General features: G+C 36.1%; 1 protein-coding gene across 1 annotated transcript; it reads left to right on the top strand.

Moving 5' to 3' along the window:
* The first annotated feature begins 256 nt into the window (after window positions 1-256).
* Window positions 257-18744, top strand: Phlpp (PH domain leucine-rich repeat protein phosphatase). The gene is made up of 14 exons (XM_090170353.1): window positions 257-446; window positions 1671-2219; window positions 14934-15210; window positions 15276-15429; window positions 15496-15556; window positions 15626-15721; window positions 15791-15946; window positions 16008-16205; window positions 16267-16429; window positions 16498-16628; window positions 16815-16961; window positions 17027-17209; window positions 17282-17483; window positions 17577-18744. The coding sequence occupies exons 2-14, from the start codon at window positions 1756-1758 to the stop codon at window positions 18258-18260; spliced, it is 2916 nt and encodes a 971-aa protein (XP_090026479.1). The 5' UTR covers window positions 257-446; window positions 1671-1755; the 3' UTR covers window positions 18261-18744.
* Window positions 18745-19001: the final 257 nt, after the last annotated feature.

The following is a 19001-nucleotide window of genomic DNA, read 5'->3' as shown; positions in this document are numbered from 1 at the left end:
TGACCTCACAGCCAGCCGCATCTCCGCTGACACGCTCTGGTGGAGTGGAGACCCCTCTCCTCACCCACCCCCTCTCGAAACGAGGAGGGGGGCGCCTAAAAACTAATATTCAGTCGCAGAGAGAGCGAGGCGTCTGTTTCGGTTGCAGGGGCAGAACGAAAACAGGGGCGCAGTTGGAAAGAAACCGTCGGAGAGCTAACACCGTTTTTCACGTCGCGAGCATTGTTTCGCAGAGTGGCCGGCAGGTGGCATTCGGGAGCAGCTCTAACGCGTCTAGGGAAGCCCTCTGGGGAAGATACCGTAACGCCCTCTGGCCAACGACAGGCCCATTAAAAAACGGTGGATTTTTTATTGTGAACCGTTCATTTGGAAGAAAACACCTTATATTGTTACGAACGGATAACTGAGAAGAAAGCGTTTCCGGTCTATTATAAAGAGTCGCCGAGGTAAGATTTCGACCGAGAAGAATCACCAGATTCGATTTTACAGGGTAATGGGATCGCTATTTTGTACTTTTAACTTTAAAATTAATATCGAAATGTCCATCGGTGGTTTAAATAGAAGTTATCACTTAACTCTGACCCGTAGATAATGTGCAAATAAAAACTTGTTGAGTTTAATAGTTAGTGTAAGGAGCTGTTGGCTTGCGTGGCATGAAGGGCTTGCCACCACCCTCCTACGCGTTGTAACCTCGAAATGCTGCTAATCTTCACAGAAAATAAATTTAAATGAACTTGACAAACTCGAACTTGTATGTAAAATCTGTATCAAGCTAGAAATCGGGTGCAAAACTTTAGAAATTTGATTTGAAAATATCGAAATCTCAAATAAAAGATCTTAAAATGGAGTCTGATAAAGGGTCGAAATGTGATTTTAACATTTGGGCCCAAAATCTCGAAATCTGGTCTAAAAATCAAATGGAAACCTAAATAATGGGTGGGGTGGGGTGGTAGAGTGGTTAGCACTTTCGCCTCGCAGCAAGAGGAGCCGGGTTCGATCCCAACTTGTGGCACTGGCTGAAAACTCGGAACAACTCCTTCTGCGTTGAGTTTGCAAGTTCTCTCCCCACTGGTTTGAGGGGTTTTCCCCCGAGTTCTTCGGTTTCCCCTTCCATAAAAACTTGTCTAGGTTAACGGTAATAGTTAGTGTAGGGAGCTGTTGGCTCGCGTGGCTTGCAGGGCTTGCCCACACCCTCCTACGCATTGTAACCCGGCCACCTGAATTAAAGGCTTTAAAAGTCGCTCGATGACTTAGGCCTACGGTGGTGCCTTGGGTATTAGCCTAGCTGATTATTATTATTGATTATTATAATTTAAGCAATTGGGCTAAAAATCATAAGATTTAAGTTTAAAAAAATTCGAAATGTGTGATCTGAGAATCTGCACAATAGGATTAACAATGTAAAAAAACTGAATTAAATAACGCCTAACAATCGATCGTGCCAAGAAAAACTATTATAAAACATCTAAAGGAATTTTAAAAGTTTAAAAAACCGAATTTTTAATAAATATTATTGCAATTCAAAATCCCGTATACAAAACTTATCAACTCACGGTGTAAAAATATTCCACTAATATTGAATGTACCAATGGTGCCCAAAAATATGTGTCCTCGTCATTGCTAAGGACGAAAAGCTCGTACATTTTCTAATTAATATTCGTATAAAATAGGTCTGAAACGAATGGCAGACAGGAAACGCGCGACCCTAATGGTGTAGCCCCAGTCAAGCGTCAAACACTTTGCATTCCGAAGAAGATGTTGAAGAAATTCGGCCAGTCGCCTCGACCTCGGGACAATCAGAGCTCTCCGCCATTCCCGGGGGAAACAAGTGGCTCTCAAGGACCGTCCAACCCCAATCTTCCCCGATGCAGGAGTATCCCATCCAGCGAATTACTGGCCGACCTGGCCGAGAAGGACTTGCCCTACTTGCCCCCGAATCTGTTCAACCACTTGCACATCACCTCGCTGGACCTGAGACACAACCGTCTCGGGGACGGGCTGCGGGAGCCCAAGTCGTCCTCCGACCAGGACACGCCGCCCAAGTTGGAAAAAGGGATTAAAGAGTTGAGTGTGTTCACCAGACTGACCAGGTTGAACTTGGCCAACAACGGACTCAAAACGCTGCCCAACGAAGTCGGCCAATTAGGGACCCTAATTGTGCTCAATATTACCGGAAATCAACTCACGGAGTTACCACCGGAAATAGGACAACTGGCCAGGTAAGACAACTCTCCGATAAGCTTCCTTTTCATTCGCTTTTTAATGTCTAAAAAGTGGTATTAAGGGATATGCGATATCATATCATTGTTATTGATAAATCCGAAAACCAAAATAACCGATTTTCTAAAAGTACAATGAAAAATAACTGATTTTCTAAAAGTACAATGAAAAATAACTGATTTTCTAAAAGTATAATGAAAAACTACCGATTTTCTAAAAGTACAATGAAAAATAGCTGCCGTTTTTCTAAAAGTACAATGAAAAATAACGGATTTTCTAAAAGTATAATGAAAAACCCCCGATTTTCTAAAAGTATAATGAAAAACTACCGATTTTCTAAAAGTATAATGAAAAACTACCGATTTTCTAAAAGTACAATGAAAAATAGCTGCCGTTTTTCTAAAAGTACAATGAAAAATAACTGCCGATTTTCTAAAAGTACAATGAAAAATAACGGATTTTCTAAAAGTATAATGAAAAACCCCCGATTTTCTAAAAGTATAATGAAAAACTACCGATTTTCTAAAAGTACAATGAAAAATAGCTGCCGTTTTTCTAAAAGTACAATGAAAAATAACTGCCGATTTTCTAAAAGTACAATGAAAAATAACGGATTTTCTAAAAGTACAATGAAAAATAACTGATTTTCTAAAAGTACAATGAAAAATAACTGATTTTCTAAAAGTACAATGAAAAATAACTGATTTTCTAAAAGTACAATGAAAACTAACGGATTTTCTACTTTGTAAAAGAATTGATATTCAGTTAATAAATCGGGTTCGTTTAAAATAATAAGTAAATCGTCATATCCGTGAAAATATCGGGTTCGGTCAAAATAACGGTTAAATCGTTATATCCATAAAAATATCGTTATCAGACAAATAACGATAGAATCGTGGTAAAACTTAAACATCGCCAAACACTTATTTCCTGTTATTGCACCAAAATATAAATATTCGTTAAATAACGGTAACATTTTATCAAGATAATCGAATTTATCTGATAAAGCGAACAACTGTAAATAAAACGTAATACGATAAGATTTTGGAGCATTTCATCTTAAACATCGTAATGTTGGTTTTTAAATCATTCTTAAAACACCAGCGAAAAAAAAACCCTTTCTAAAAAGTCAAAACAAGAGAAATACGGAGCGTTTATGCTGCACTTTAAAGCCCCAACAATTACAAAGGGCAGCTCAATCTTAGCCCAAAACTCCTTGACCAAACCAGTTACGAGTATATGATAACCAGGAATTTATGAAAAAATATCGTATCCACCAAAATGTTTGTTTCCCGAAAATTGTACTTAAAGGTTGTTAATGGAGATTAAAGGGATTATAAAATAAAAGGTGTTACTGTATTTTGGCATTGAGCTGGCGGAACGGGCAATACCTGATACGAATTCAACAACAACACGCGAGGCTGGCGGTGTATGACCCATTTACAAAAACGTTATATCAAAAACCCATCCCCGATTTGTAGACACACTGAGAAATTTAAAAACTATTAGCAACCTCAAATTGGAGTTTAAACGTTGCAAAATGCCGAAGAACGAACGTGTAAAATCTTAGCTTTAATCGATACATTTCTTTAGAAATAATCGTTTTCATACAAATTAAAAAACAACGATTTTTTTTATTAAATGGACAATTTCATTTGAAAGGATTTGTTTATTTCATTGACATTTGAGAATTTTTATGACAAATTTATTGATTACAGAAAGGTTTTTATCGTCACACAGGATAGTTTGATAATTTAAAAAACACCAATTTATATGAATAAATTGAATTAATTTTTTTATTTCATAATTCTTAAACATTTCATTAATTTCATAAGAAATGCGCTGATTAAAGCAGGATTTTTACTATCACACAGTATAGTTTATTATATTTATATAAAAATATCGAATTATATGATTAAATCGATATAGTTTCGTTTGAATCGATTTGTTTATTTCATTGATATTTGAGCATTTAATTACTCTCTTAGGAAATCCACTGATCAAAGCAGGGTTTTTACATAGTAGTTGAATTGTTTTATTTGCGTCATTGATTGATTTAATTAAATTGATATTCTTTCAATTGAATTGATTCTTAAACATTTATATTTTTATTTATATTTCAGAAATGCACTGTTTTTGTCACTATAAACAAATGTATAAAATAAATAAATATAAACATAAAATTAATTTACTATATTTGAAAAAACATTTAATTTATATGATTTTTTAAAATTTTCTTCGCGTTTTAACTTTTAGTAAAGGCACGGCCAACTTTAACATAGCGTAATCAAAGTTGGTCGTCAGGGTAGAGGCAACAATTAAAACCACATTAAAACAATGGCACAAGCCATTTTCAACATAAGCCTCGCCATACTTATTAAAATAACGCAAAAAAGTTGGAAAATCCTCGTTTGAGATTATACGTTACCTTTCTCCGTCTAACAGGTTTAAATTAAATACGCAATTTTTCGTAAGACGCTTCCTTCAAACAAACCAGGACACTTCTGATAACCCAATAGGTTGGCCGTACTTCAATTGTGACGGCCGAGAAATTAGGGTCAAAAAGGTCGCTCCAAAACAAAGGGTAATTTTCGAAGCTAGATCCGCCCGCTTACAAATAGTCAGCCTAGATGAATTGGTCACAATGGCTCCCGAATTACTTACTTCCTCAATTAAGTGCACTCTCCGTAATTTGCCATTCGTCGGCTGCCGGACACAATCGCCGAACGACGATAAAGGGGGACTTTCCAGATTGCAATCTGACACACATTCCCAGTTGGTCAAAACTCTTTTGTCCCGCTAAAACTAAAATACAGTTGAGGAAAAATGTAGGTTAGTTTTGGCTTTCTTATAGCGAGGTTAAGCGCTCGACGTTACGAACGAGAACGTCTAGGCAGAAAACTTCGCAGTGCTGCAGTTTCTGTTAAAACGTCTTAACATAAGTAACATAAACGCAATTAGTATGACACTTCTTTTGGTTATAATGCTAATTTTCTTACAGAACATCTTTTCAACAATGACATTTTCACTCAGCTCCCACTTGAACTTGTACAATTAGTCACTAGGGGGTGTCGGAGTGGTTAGCACTTTCGCCTCGCAGCAAAAGGAACCGGGTTTGAACCCAACTCGTCTCACTGGGTGAAAACTCGGAACCACTCCTTTTGCGTAGAGTTTGCAAGTTTTCTACCCACTGGTTAAAGGGGAGATGTTTGCCACCACCCTCCTACGCATTGTAACCCGGCCACCTGTTTAAGGCATTAAAAGTCGCTAGAAGACTTGGTGGTGATATTTGTTTGGTGGAACAACGACGTTCATGTTTTGGCCACTAGTAGCCTTGTTGACTGACTGAAATGTCTCTAGGTGCCACTATTTCTAATTCTAAGTGTCAAATTCGAACGTTCCTCCTAGCTTAGTGGAAGATAATTTGGTCAAAGAAGATTTTTTGCCAAACCACTAACTGCGAAAACTAAGCACTAAGATTTTTTTAAATATCTTTAGCAAATACGATTGTTAAATAATAATAAATCCTTAGTTGCAACCATACAGAAATAACTTTTAAATAATACAGTTGACTTTTTAAACACACAAGTAGCTAAACAAACTGTTAAACAATTTCGAAATTTTCGAAGTGTAACAGTAGTCCTACTACACTTGCTCCTCCCACTTAAATAGTCGTTCCAAATGTTTTTAAGAAATATTTTTAAAATAATATTTCAAGTTTGTTAAAGAGTTGAATTCATTTAAAAATATGCCCAATTGTTTATCGTTTTTTTAAAACCAATTAAAAATTAAAGGTAGTAATGTCTAAAGCTATTTGTTTATCGTCGGGTATCCTACATTACCAAACATTTTCGCCTTTTCCGTAAATCTATAGTTGATGCTAATTCTATAGTTTATGACTGAATTCTGTTGTTATTGAAGGGGAATTATTAGAGGGTACTAACCGTGGATGTAGTAAATAGTTTCCACTAAATCAACTCCTTATAATACAAAATCTAGCAAAAAAACAACTTTTATTCGTTGATAAAAGACCGCTCGAAAGAGATGATTGGGAGCGTGGCTAAGTAACGAATTGGCAATCCCGCGTGAGCTCCCGCAAAATTATACAATGTAAAACTAGAACCCAGTTTTTCAACAATAAAAGCCCTGACTATTCATATTTTCCGCGCCATATAAGTCAATATAAAACTCTCTAAACAATGCTTCGCTTATTTGCTTAACTTTTCCCCCATCAAACTAAGCCTTGGAAAGTTGGTTTTCTCGTTATTTTTTCCAATCATTTCAATTTTTTCTATTCAACGAAAGGTTTGTCAATTAAAACGAAAAATATTATTGAAAAGAAATAGAAAACTTTTAAACGCGTACAGACCGTTAAAAGGAAAAAAAAATAACGATACCAAAAATGAGGTCAAACAATCCATTTTCATAAGAAAATCTTAATTTTATATATTAGATACTTCAGTTTTTATGAAATGGGACGATGCTAAGGGGAAAAAATATATAAAATGAAAGTTTATCCATCATCATCTGATAGCGTTGTGAAATGTAGCGTTAGATTCCCAAATGGAAGATTTTTCGCCTAGGTAACACTTAGCGGTATAATATTCTTTAAATTTTATTTATAAGATGGTGTCGTTAGCCAAGCGTACAATTGACCAAAATGGAGGAAAACGCTTAATTTGATTTATAAAAAGAGGTCCACGATGGCATGCGATACTTTCTCCGTCTACGTTCTAGCATGTGACTAATTTGGAGGTAAATAATTTGGATTTAGTTGATTCCACCGTACAACCGTTTGGTCGAACGGGTATGTTACGTAAGGTAGACGTGGCGACATTATTTTAACAGCTGATGCGAAAATATACTACACTTTGATCTTAGTAAAAAAATAAGGATTTTTATATTTATTTCCAAAAAGGAGTAAAACAAGTGAAGGATTTTAATATTTATTTCCAAAAAAGAGTAAAACAAATTAAGGATTTTAATATTTATTTCCAAAAAGGAGTAAAACAAATTAAGGATTTTAATATTTATTTCCAAAAAGGAGTAAAACAAATTAATGATTTTAATATTTATTTCCAAAAAATAGTAAAACCAATTAATAATTTTAATATTTATTTCCAAAAAAGAGTAAAACAAATTAAGGATTTTAAGATTTATTTCTAAAAAGGAGTAAATCAAATTAAGGATTTTAATATTTATTTCCAAAAAGAAAGTAAAACAAATTAAGGATTTTAATATTTAATTCCAAAAAGGAAAATTTTGTTTGGGAAATTATACTACGCTTTGATCTTAGCCCAAAATAATTAAGGATTTCAATATTTAATTTCTAAAGGAATTACGAATTTATCTCTTTTGTTTGCGAAAATATACTACACTATGATCTTAGTAATACAATTTCATTATTTCAATATTTTATTTCAAAAAGGAATTACGAATTTAGCTTTTGTTGAAGCGAAAAGATACTACACTTTAATCTTGAAGTAATAATAATAAATTAAATTAAAAAAATTTGAGTAATCATCTACTGTGTTAATATGAAGAGATACTACGCTTTCATTTTAGTAAAATGACTAAGAAGCTTGTTGTAAAATTAAAAAATACATTTTACTAAGTCATTTATTTTGTTACACTTTGATATTAGCGAAATAATGAATGAGCTTTTTTATTAAACTCCAAAAAAACTTTGTACAAAACAAAGCTTATTTTTTTCGTATGTCGATCTGTAAATAAATGTTATATTTATGCTTTTCAAAAAAATGAGGAGACTTAAAAAAAACTTGACAGTAAATATTGATACACGTATTGCTAAAATTTCGAGCTTTTATGAACAATCTAGTTAGTTATCCCGTCAGTACAAAACTTGCAAAAAAACTATTTCCAGTCTAATGGTATAGTGCTCACTCTTTCGACCAATAATTAAATACGTAGAAATCAGGGTTAATGAAACGGTAATAGTTGGTAAATTTATAAATTGCTGTAAAATACTGTAATTACCTATTATTATCGAGTTGTTTAGATTAATTAACTAATGGTTGAGTGGAACTAATGGTACATTGGAAAATAATCGTGCAATTGAAAATGATAAATTGATTTGATACAGTCTAAAATTGTGAGTATGGATTTTTGGAAATACGGTAAAAGGTTGACTGGATTTCAAATAAATCGAACTGTCATCAGAAGTGTTACAATGACCGCCGTCCAAAAGCGTGACGGACAGTTCAAATATAAAGAAAGTCAGGTGTATTCGCGACCGAAACGAGTCTAGGTGGCGACACGGCGCTAGCTTCTTCGAGGTTGCGCTTAAGATCTAGCGTCTGCTACAGGCAAATTAAAAAGTCATAAGAACGTTTTTTCTTAAATAAACTTATCAAAATATAAAGAAACGATGCAAAAATTATTTAAAAATGCAAAAAACATTATTTATAATGTCAAATTTACCTATCTAGGTTTCAATGGCGAACTAAAGGGGGCGTTGTGATAGTTTCCGGTCACGAATAAAGCAAAGAAAACCCCTCGGATGCTTTTACGTATTAAATAATGAACGAAAACAGTGATGCCAGATTGAGGGAAATTTCCCACATCTTTGGAAATGTTTACCCCTAAAAACGGTAAAAAGGGAAAAGGGAAATCCTACCAAAACTTAGCTAAATCTAGGGAAATTCAAGGGTAAAAATTATTTTATTCAAAGCTTACATAAAAATGGCTCACCTTCATTAAATTGACTTATTATGAAAGAGTCAATTAATACAATCAGAACTATTTTGGCGGATTCGCCTTAGCTGGCACCCCTGCAATTTATTTTTGGCAGTTTGGAAAGTCGTCTGCTAAATAACTGGCCTACAGGAACAAGTCCGAACAACTTTTCCCCGCCCTATCCCTAGTACAAACTGATTTTTATACTGGTAAAATTGTTCCTAGATTGCGAGATGAAAATAAAAGTATTATTTTCTTCAGGACATTTGTTATTTGGGTTTTACAACGTTCCCTGTAATTGTTTTACGAAAAATATCATTATTTTTAGTGTTTTGGGAAACTAGGGAGATTTTAGTCCAAAAAGGGAAATTTCAAGGGTCGGAAAGGGAAATTCCATTTTCGCGACCTGGCATCACTGCATAAAGCAAGAATGCGTTCCCCATCACGCTCTAGCATTAAGCTCCTTCTCGCTAAAAAATCCCAGTCTAATCGATTAATTAATTTGCTTATATCAGTTACATAATCTAAAATGAAATGAAATCTTAATTAATTATAAATACTATTTTAAATATTTTAATTTTCACAGATCCGCTTTGTATGGGAATTATTTAAAAAAATTGTTTTCGTAAATTTTATTTCTCCATTGAGATAAATTGTGATTTAAATGGACGGTTTAAAAAAAACTTCATAATTAGCCAACCCTGTTGCTCAAACGCGTGGCAACTTATTCTTGACGTAAATAGCCCCATTAATCTCTACCTTTTGTACTGGTGTCAGAAATATCATATTAGTCGATCCCCATATATACATGGCATATTACAAGGCCTTGGCCTCAAAATCAGTTGTCTACAAAACCAGACCTTGAACCCGTTTTGGAACATTCCAAAAGAAATCTGCATGAAAAATAAGGGGAAGAGATTTAAACTAGATTTTGCAGCACGAGTGAAAGAAGGTAAATTACAAAAATTAATTCTAAACGGTTTATGCCAATGTTTATCCTCGGACACGGATCGATTTTGAATTCCCTCGAGAATCTTGAGCCGACCGAAGCCGGTGCGTCGCCCTCGGCGTGCACTTGACAAGCCGTTTAATGCAGTTTTGGAGGAAACTCAGGAAAGTGTGCCCAATTAACAACTCGTTTCACGCGGACACTTTTCCCGCTTCGTTTAAAGGCAGACAAATTCGATAATACGCGATTGAGGAAGACGCCCCGTCATTTACTCATTTTCTAGTATTGATGTAACCTAAATATCGAAACCAGTGTATGTATTTGATGGACTTGTATATTACGTATATTCGTTTTACATCCTTTTTTTTAAAGAAACGACCACGTTTTGTAGTAAAACGGATTGCCCAGGGCATCGAACTGGTCTAGTTACCGACAGAATGTTACCAGAATATGTTTGACAAATGTTTAGTTTTGAATTTTGATCGGGAATAGAGATATTACCATAAGTAATATAATAACAATAAGTATGACACTTCCTATTGCTTTAATGCTAATTTTCTAACCGAACCTTTTTTCGGCACTGATACTCTCTTGGATGACTACTTTTTGATACAAATTTCAGCCTAATATCGGAGAGCACATTCTGGAGTCGCGAGGGGCTTTGGCTTTGTTTCGAAGCCCGCGTGCGAATCACGCGTGATAAAAAAACATGAGTTCGTGGCGCCGAGAAAAACTTTTTTAATTTTTATAACTTTAGCGTAATATTCCGCCTATCTATCGGAAACCAGGTATTTCGGCTTAGCGAAAGTCTCGCGTATTTTAGACACTAGAGGGCTCTGTGCTGAGAAAACATCTTGATTACGCATTAACTATGAAAATCAGTTTGGTTGTAAATCTCGTTAATTGTCATACTTATAGTTATTATGTTACTTATGATATTACCAATAATTTTACGAAATACTAGAACGAAAATGGAAATTGAAATGGGATTAGATATTTATCCCAGCTTCACTCATTTATTATGAAAATAATACAGTTTGTTCAAATTAATCCGATCATAGACAAATAACTGATTGTATCGACTCACAGATTTGTCGTACTAAGCTAAACTTTTCGTATCTTTTTCTTCTGCCTGTCATCCTTTAAATTTACTTTCCCTCCAAACAAATACCCTGGTGGTAGGCCAACGTGTTCTGCTGTTGGCCTACCACCAGGGTATTTGTTTGGAAGGAAAGTAAATTTAAAGGGTGACTGGCAGGAGAAAACCTAGGCCTTTAACGATGTCACTTACGTTGAAGAGACGAAAAGTTTTGCACTTTAGGTAACTCCAAAAGTTTATAATATTGGTAAAGAATATCTTGCTATCAGATTGACGTTTTTAGAAAAATAAAATCGCCCCCTGGCGCCGTCAAATTGTATATGAAACGTGAGAGCCTTGAAAATATAATAATGAAAATAGTGGCGTATGAAGAATGGTGGTATGGTCCCTGTTACTAGGTACACCGGGCTATAAATTCTGACACACTATAGATAAATATTGTACACGTATGATAACGGTCGCTACGCGAAATTTGGCGGGTAAACGGAGGAGCCGGAAATGAGTACACACTTTCCGGTTTCCTTTCCAAGCTTCCTTTAATTTACCCAAAATGACGTCAAAATATTTCTGAAAAGAGAATAAAATTTGCTTATTTCGACATAAAACAATCATAAATATTTTCTGTCAATATAGAGAGATTAATCCACCCCTCGAAAACGTGAACGGCGAAACTTGTAGCTTTATTCGGTTCAATCTTCAATTCTACAAGTTCCACCTACACGTTATTCAGTTTTGGATTAACCTGTCATTGCGGAAATGTAAAAAAAAAATTTCGTCTAGAAAATATATTTAGGTTTCAGGCCGTCTTGCCGCTAGATATTTTCTAAATGTACATTTGGAAAATATGGAAACGTACTTTTTGTAATTCTGCTTTAAAAAAACTGTGTGCCACTTATTACTGTATATTTTTAATACTAACTAGTTTCAATAGATGGCGCTCAAGTTAATTTTTCGCAAAATTGTTTCTCTTTTAAATTGAAATAGGGAACAAACGTATTTTGGGAACATCGAGCTTGTGCATGAGTCTCCATAGAAAATGTTTTAAGTTATTTTAAATCTAACCTAGTCATGAGGTACAGCATAGTTAGAGAAACGTCCGCTACTCTCATTGCCGCTACTATCTAACAGAAAAATTGAAAGAAAATAATTAGTCCCTAACTTGATGCTAACACAAATTTTGAGCTTGCGAGAGTGCGTTTAATACGGGAGAAAATAGCAACCACTTTTTATTTAAAAATTTGTAGTTTGAAGTAGTGTTGTTAATTTTCCGGAAAAATAAAATGCGGAAAAATTTCCAGAAAATTTTCCAAAAATTTCCGCAAATCGGAATTATAAAAAAATAAACATAAATTACTTTTTACGGGTTTTTAATGTTTTTAACTTTTTATCGATATAATATGTCTAATATCGGTAAACATACTACAAAACATTAACGGTGTTACATTGTTAATCAGTTTAAACTAGTCTAGAGGTTTAGTTTTACTTTCAGATTCGAAAAAATTATGCGAAAATGCCACTTCATTTAAATTTTAAAACAATATATTAGACTAATCATGGAATAGGACAAAAATTAAGACTATTTACGAAGAAATACCGTGAATGAGAGACAAAAAATAATAAAGGTAAAATTATTTTTAATCTATAAAATACGAGACGTTTCAAGCCGTGGCTCGTCATTCAGTCTGATTACAAGTTAAAAATCATACACTTATATAACGTTAAAAGCATGTACATACATTCCGCAGAGAGATGCAACGCAAAAGTGACCTGGTGGGGGTTTTTTTTTTCATGGAATGAAAATTTTATTTTATTACTATTAGGCCTCGGTCATTTTCCGCGGAAAATTTTCCGACTTACAACACTAGTTGGAAGCGTGCAGCTGTTGTACAAGATAATTTTGAATAAGCAGACAGCTTTCACACAATCAAATTTAAAACTACCAACTAACCCATACAAAATAATTCAGAATTAAATCGCTATTATCCTCGAGAAAACAAACATAATTGAGGTAGGCAAATTAGGTTAAAGACCCTCCGTCGTATTAATATTTCAAGGTCCTTAAACCCTAGAGGACCAAAACAAAAGCCGAGGCCTAACGCGACGCGAAAAGCCACGAGCCAGACATTTTGGAGAATAAACAATATCTTACGCCAGCCAAAAAAGAAATAATTCCTTTCTCTGAATACGATAAAGATATTCATTTTGGTAACCTCGGCGTAGCGAGTCCTTTTAAATATAATAGTGAAAGGGAAGACATTTCAGTTGCGCGATGATTATGGGCGCGGAAAATGGCAAAATCACGAAAGCGTTACGGAGTCCAATAACAGTGATTTCCAACTTTTTCATTATGTCAATGGGAGAAAACAACGGGCTGGAACATCATGCGGCTCCCTCGTTCGTTTTTTGAAAGCCCCTCCACACCCAGCTCCCGCGTTTAACCGGCCGTTACCAACGCGTTTGTTGTCTTCCTAACAACCTTGAGTCACCATGTGCTACCGCCACTGATGACCGATGACTAGCATTGGCCTTAGAAATGCGCTGGATATTTCGCCAAATTGAGATGGCGCTCACGTTTGAGGCGTGCTTTTATCGCACCCTAGCCACACACTTTCATACTTTGGCTCTATTCCGGATAGGCGCTTTGCTGTTTACATACAACCACGTAGCGGCCAGCACGAGAAGTTCATTGTGACGATTGGCCATTTTTAAAGCTCAAAGCTAGAAAATACAGAGGGAGCTTCTCGCTTTGGCCACTACGGCGCGATATGTAAACAAAATTGGACACAATCTATGCTTTGCATAGTGTCTCAATTTATATAACCATATAAAATGGTTTATTTTGTCGATAGCTATAAAATGGTATATTTTGTCGATAGCTATAAAATGGTATATTTTGTCGATAGCTAGAAAATGGTATATTTTGTCGATAGCTAGAAAATAGTATATTTTGTCGATAGCTATAAAAGGGTATATTTTGTCGATAGCTATAAAATAGTATATTTTGTCGATAGCTATAAAAGGGTATATTTTGTTGATAGCTATAAAATGGTATATTTTGTCGATAGCTATAAAATGGTATATTTTGTCGATAGCTATAAAAGGGTATATTTTGTCGATAGCTATAATATAGTATATTTTGTCGATAGCTATAAAATGGTATATTTTGTCGATAGCTATAAAATAGTATATTTTGTCGATAGCTATAAAATAGTATATTTTGTCGATAGCTATAAAATGGTATATTTTGTCGATAGCTATAAAATGGTATATTTTGTCGATAACTATAAAATGGTATATTTTGTCGATAGCTATAAAATGGTTTATTTTATCGATAGCTATAATATGGTATATTTTGTAGATAGCTATAATATGGTATTTTTTGTCGATAGCTATAAAATGGTATATTTGGTCGATAGCTATAAAATGGTATATTTTGTCGATAGCTATAAAATGGTATATTTTTACACTTTTGGGAAAAAAATTATTATTAGAACTAGAATTAAATTATCAAATTTCACCATAAGACATTTTCTCGCCAATATCAGCTAAATCAATTTTTTTAAATTTCCCTGTACAGTGGCGCCAAAATTTTTTAAAGCCAAAGACAAGAGCGGCCAGAGCTGCAAACGGTTGGTGTTCCACACCAAATACCTGAGGTTATATTCCCTTTAAACCCCTTAATGCATTTCTGTCTTAGCCAGTGCTGAAACTATCGCGCAAATACTTCTTTCCATAAAATCATCATTACCCCTCTAACGAACATTGCTGCCAGAGTTTTGATGACAGCTTTTCAGTATAAAGAAACACCGGTCATAAATTCAGTCACGGTAGTGCGAGCTCTAAATTTGACTTTGATGATTTTATGGAAGCAGGTTCTCGCTACTTATACGATTCTTTTGTGTAATTCGTAATCATCTGAAACACTCACCATCTCTTCACGAATCTAAAAATACAATTTAATTTCTGCAGGTTGCAACGTCTGCACGCGGATTACAATCAATTGTGTTCCCTCCCGGATGAGCTGGGGAAGCTAGCGGTCAACTTGACCCATTTGACCCTAAATTTCAACAAATTCACTCGCCTAGTTCCAGGACTGGTGCGTTTAACATCCTTACAGTCGCTGATGTTGAAAGCAAATTATCTAGAGCAACTGGACATCGAGGTCCTTCGTGCCTTAAAATCCTTGAGATCTCTGGATGTCCGTGGTAACAAGATCAGTGGGAAACTTCGACTCAACGACATACAGGTAGAAGATATTACCCTTTAACCCGCAAACTAGATTGTCTGTTAATTATAAATACGTTGAAACAGCTACTGGAAGTGCTTAACCTAAGTAGAAACGCGATAGAGGATCTGGAACTGGTAGCCGTGAAGAAATTGCACACTTTAGACTGTTCCCGGTGCAGGCTGTCCAGTTTGATATTGGACAGTCAATGCCTCAAAATACTTATAGCAAATACTAACAGTAAGTTAATCAAAGTTTATTGAAAAACTACGTACATTCTCAAGTTGATAATATTTCAATTTCTAGCTTTGAAAACCATCGCCTTAACTGGATCACCGACGAGTCTACACGCAGTCAATATCTCACAGTAAATTATAAAGCATTTCTACCCTGAGAAAATAAGTATTTAATAAAGTTATTTCAATTTAACGAATAGCAACCAAGTGGACGCATTACCAGAGTGGTTGTACCAGTCACCGGAGCTATTTACTCTCAACGCTAGTCACAATAAAATTAAACAATGCTTCGAAAGGTAACGTATGCCGAAACAAAGTAGCCAAAATATAGACAAATTTTTACATATATTGTTCAATTTTGATAGGATATTTAAAATAACTACCCTGGACACCCTCAACTTCAGTCACAACCATTTACGTTCCTTGCCAGTAATGGCCAACCCGTCCAACATTAGAAAACTCTACTTGCAAAACAACAGGATTTCGACCTTACAAGATAATATTTTTCAAGTATTCAGCAAGTACGCGAAATCATTCGAATTTTTTTTGGCAAGACCGCTAAATCATTAACACCTTGTCCAGATTGGAAGAGCTGAATGTGTCGTACAACCAATTGACATGCTTCCCCAACATCGGCTCCTCAGTACACGCTCAACTATCGGAACTACACCTGAGCGGAAACGGTGTAACTACTGACTGTTTGCACCAGATCGCCAGCGCTTTTCCCAACCTCAAGAAATTAACTTTAGCTTACAATAAGTTGGAATACCTGCCAGAAAGGTAGTTTTATTTTAAAGTGTTCCACATTTTGAGTTTGTAATTTACTTAATATACAAAATAGTAGCGTGGAAAGATTGTCAAATTTACACGAGCTGTCCGTTTCTGGTAATCTTCTAAAGAAAATGCCCAGAAATTTGACGGCTCTTACGCAACTGAGGATTTTAAGAGCCAATTCGAATCTACTGCAACTATTGCCACCTTTTTCAACAATGAAATGCCTCGAGGTATCACTTTAACTTGACCAAAGCTCATATTTTTAATAATATATCAACTTAAATTTTATCTTAAATAGGTCTTAGACGTAAGCTGTAACCGCATTCAAAAACTGCCCCTGACTCCGCTAGTTCCACCAACATTAGGTCACTTGGACATATCTTGCAACTTTGACTTGATGGTGGACTCCGAAGAGTTTAAAAAATTATGGTATGAAACCTCTTTACAATTCCATAACTCAAAGATATCAAAAACAAAGCCCCCTAAAGTTTATGGGGTTGTAGAGGCCGCGAATACCATATGCCTCTCCAACCCCCTAAAGTTTATGGGGTTGTAGAGGCCGCGAATACCATATGCCTCTCCTTGATAACAATATTTCTAAAATAACACTTTCAGTTCTGGCAAAGCAGTTGCCTTTATCGACGCGTGCTGTTTGGGCAGGACAGCTCCATCAACCAACAAGAAGAGGAGCGCTTTGGACAGTCCCTGTACGCGATGTCCGTGGAGGATTGGCTTCACTGAGAGTCAAAGCGGACAGTCCAGGTACGCTTACACCCATTGTGCTAGCACATCGGACAATCTCTAACGCTGTTATTAACACTATTTAGAATAACAGTGGACCAGAAACCGTCAAACCAGGAGCTGCTGATTGCGGTTATCGAGAACAGCAAAGAAGGCTCTAACGTCGTCCTACCATCCTCAATTCTGTCCCAACTATTCGAACTGGAGACCAGGAGAAATTCCTCCAGTCCAGTGGACATTATGAAGGCGGTGTACCTTACCATCAGCGAGTGGGTTTAAATTTTGTTTGATAATCCTTACCCATATACCTTAACTCACACAATTATGTTATCGACGACTAGATATCTGCGAACTAGAGGAGCGTCTTTGGACACCTCTTTACTCCTCTGTCACATTATCGCTTGTAATGCTGGATTCAACCTTAGAGTGGCTTCCAACGGAAAAAACCATTGCTTGATTACGTCCAAGGGCAAAGCTCTCGAGTTGCCAACGGGTCTCAAGCCGCTATTGTCGACAGATAGTGACTGGTTAACTTCGGTTCAAGTAAGAGAGATTATTGTTTTGAGACATTGTTAACAACAATCAGAAAATAGGTCTATATTATACGCAATAAAACTTTCCTATCATCTCTAACAGGCTGGCTTCTTCACCGATTCGTCTAAACAATGCCTCCCAGTACGTTTTCTACCAAAGACATCAACGGACGTACTGGTAGTGGAGACCTCTTTGGGTCCCGATGACGTCCACTTAATCATGGGAAGCAGTTGCTTGTGGGATTCCGTCAACCTGGACTTGCTATTCAAAGAAATCCGCAAAGATAAATCTCCGTCGGAAATCTCCAAACGACTATTCGAGGCCGTGGTCCCCGAAGTGGCTCACGGTGAGGATCTGTGCGTCGGTGTCGTACGACTACTCGCTTCCGGCAACCGAATAACGGTGCAGTTGAACGAAAGGGGCGATCCTAGTAACGTGGATCTCGAGGTTGTGTCCCAAGCGAGCGACCTCGAAAGCGTCGGCGATGGTGAAAAGTACAAGTGTTGGGAGTACATGTTAGAACAGAATCACAAGCTTCTATTTACCAAGGAGCTGGAGACGATCAACAAGTCAATCCTAAAGAGCGCGAAACAGCGGACGCACGCCGCGGAGTTGGGCAAGCAAATGGCCATGCAGACATTCACCCAAGTACCGTCCGTCAAGCCGGTGGTCCCCATCGTGCCCTTAGTGAACAAATACTCGCCGCTGCCCGTCCAACACCGCTTCTACCATTTCGCAGGCTGTCATTTTCCGTCTCCCATCGCCCTCAGAAGTCAGGTTTTGTAAACCGAATGTTGCTTCCTCGAGTTAAATTTTCACTCGAAACATTATCTCGTCACAAGGTTAAGAGAGCAAAATACGTCATGGGAATACGTCGACCATTTCCTATAATAGCCCTAAGTCTAAAATTATATTCTATATGTGTGTCAGTTAGTCGAAATAATTACTGATAGCTACATGTGATATGACGTGTAAATGACGTCATACCAAAAACAAAAAGCGTCTCTAGCGACATAAATACGCAACTTAAAAACAGAAGCCTGTTCTTCACCTCGGCTCGTCTACCAGCACGCGCTCGCGGTCACCAAATAGGTTTAATACCCTAGTTTGAAGCCGACCAAATTGCGTGGGCATTTTTAAATATGGCTCTATCTAAGCATTTAACACCAAAGGATAGGATGGGGAGCTAACACACTTCTGTGAAACGTAATTATTAACTTAAAATATAACGGCGACCTTCTCTACGCGTGTAAGGATAAGGAAATACTTTTACAAATACCTTTCATTTTCGATGACTTCCCCCAGACGTATTTTTTCTTCTTAACCTCTCTTTGAAAATATAAATTTATTTTTTTAATATAAATTGAAAATTTAATTATGTACAGTAGTTATAGCGGTTAACCAAATGTATCTATTGTAAGTAAAATTTTTTTTAGAATCAAAAACGATTTCTACATGTTTGAATTATTATATTTTGAGCATTAACTTCCAAAATGCCATAGAAGGTTGGGTTTTGACAACATACCA

Source organism: Leiobunum rupestre, chromosome 3 (assembly GCF_980474605.1).
Source record: "Leiobunum rupestre chromosome 3, qqLeiRupe1.1.hap1, whole genome shotgun sequence".
Lineage (NCBI taxonomy): Eukaryota > Metazoa > Arthropoda > Arachnida > Opiliones > Sclerosomatidae > Leiobunum > Leiobunum rupestre.
Note: the sequence above shows the minus strand (reverse complement) of the source record. Positions and strands in the feature narration are given on the sequence as shown.

Excerpts from the sequence above, each read along its gene's own strand:
- Phlpp (XM_090170353.1), top strand. The coding sequence starts at position 1,756 with ATGTTGAAGAAATTCGGCCAGTCGCCTCGACCTCGGGACAATCAGAGC. Across the intron at positions 2,220-14,933 it reads GAAATAGGACAACTGGCCAG|GTTGCAACGTCTGCACGCGG; the intron begins GTAAGACAACTC and ends TAATTTCTGCAG. Across the intron at positions 15,211-15,275 it reads TTCGACTCAACGACATACAG|CTACTGGAAGTGCTTAACCT; the intron begins GTAGAAGATATT and ends ACGTTGAAACAG.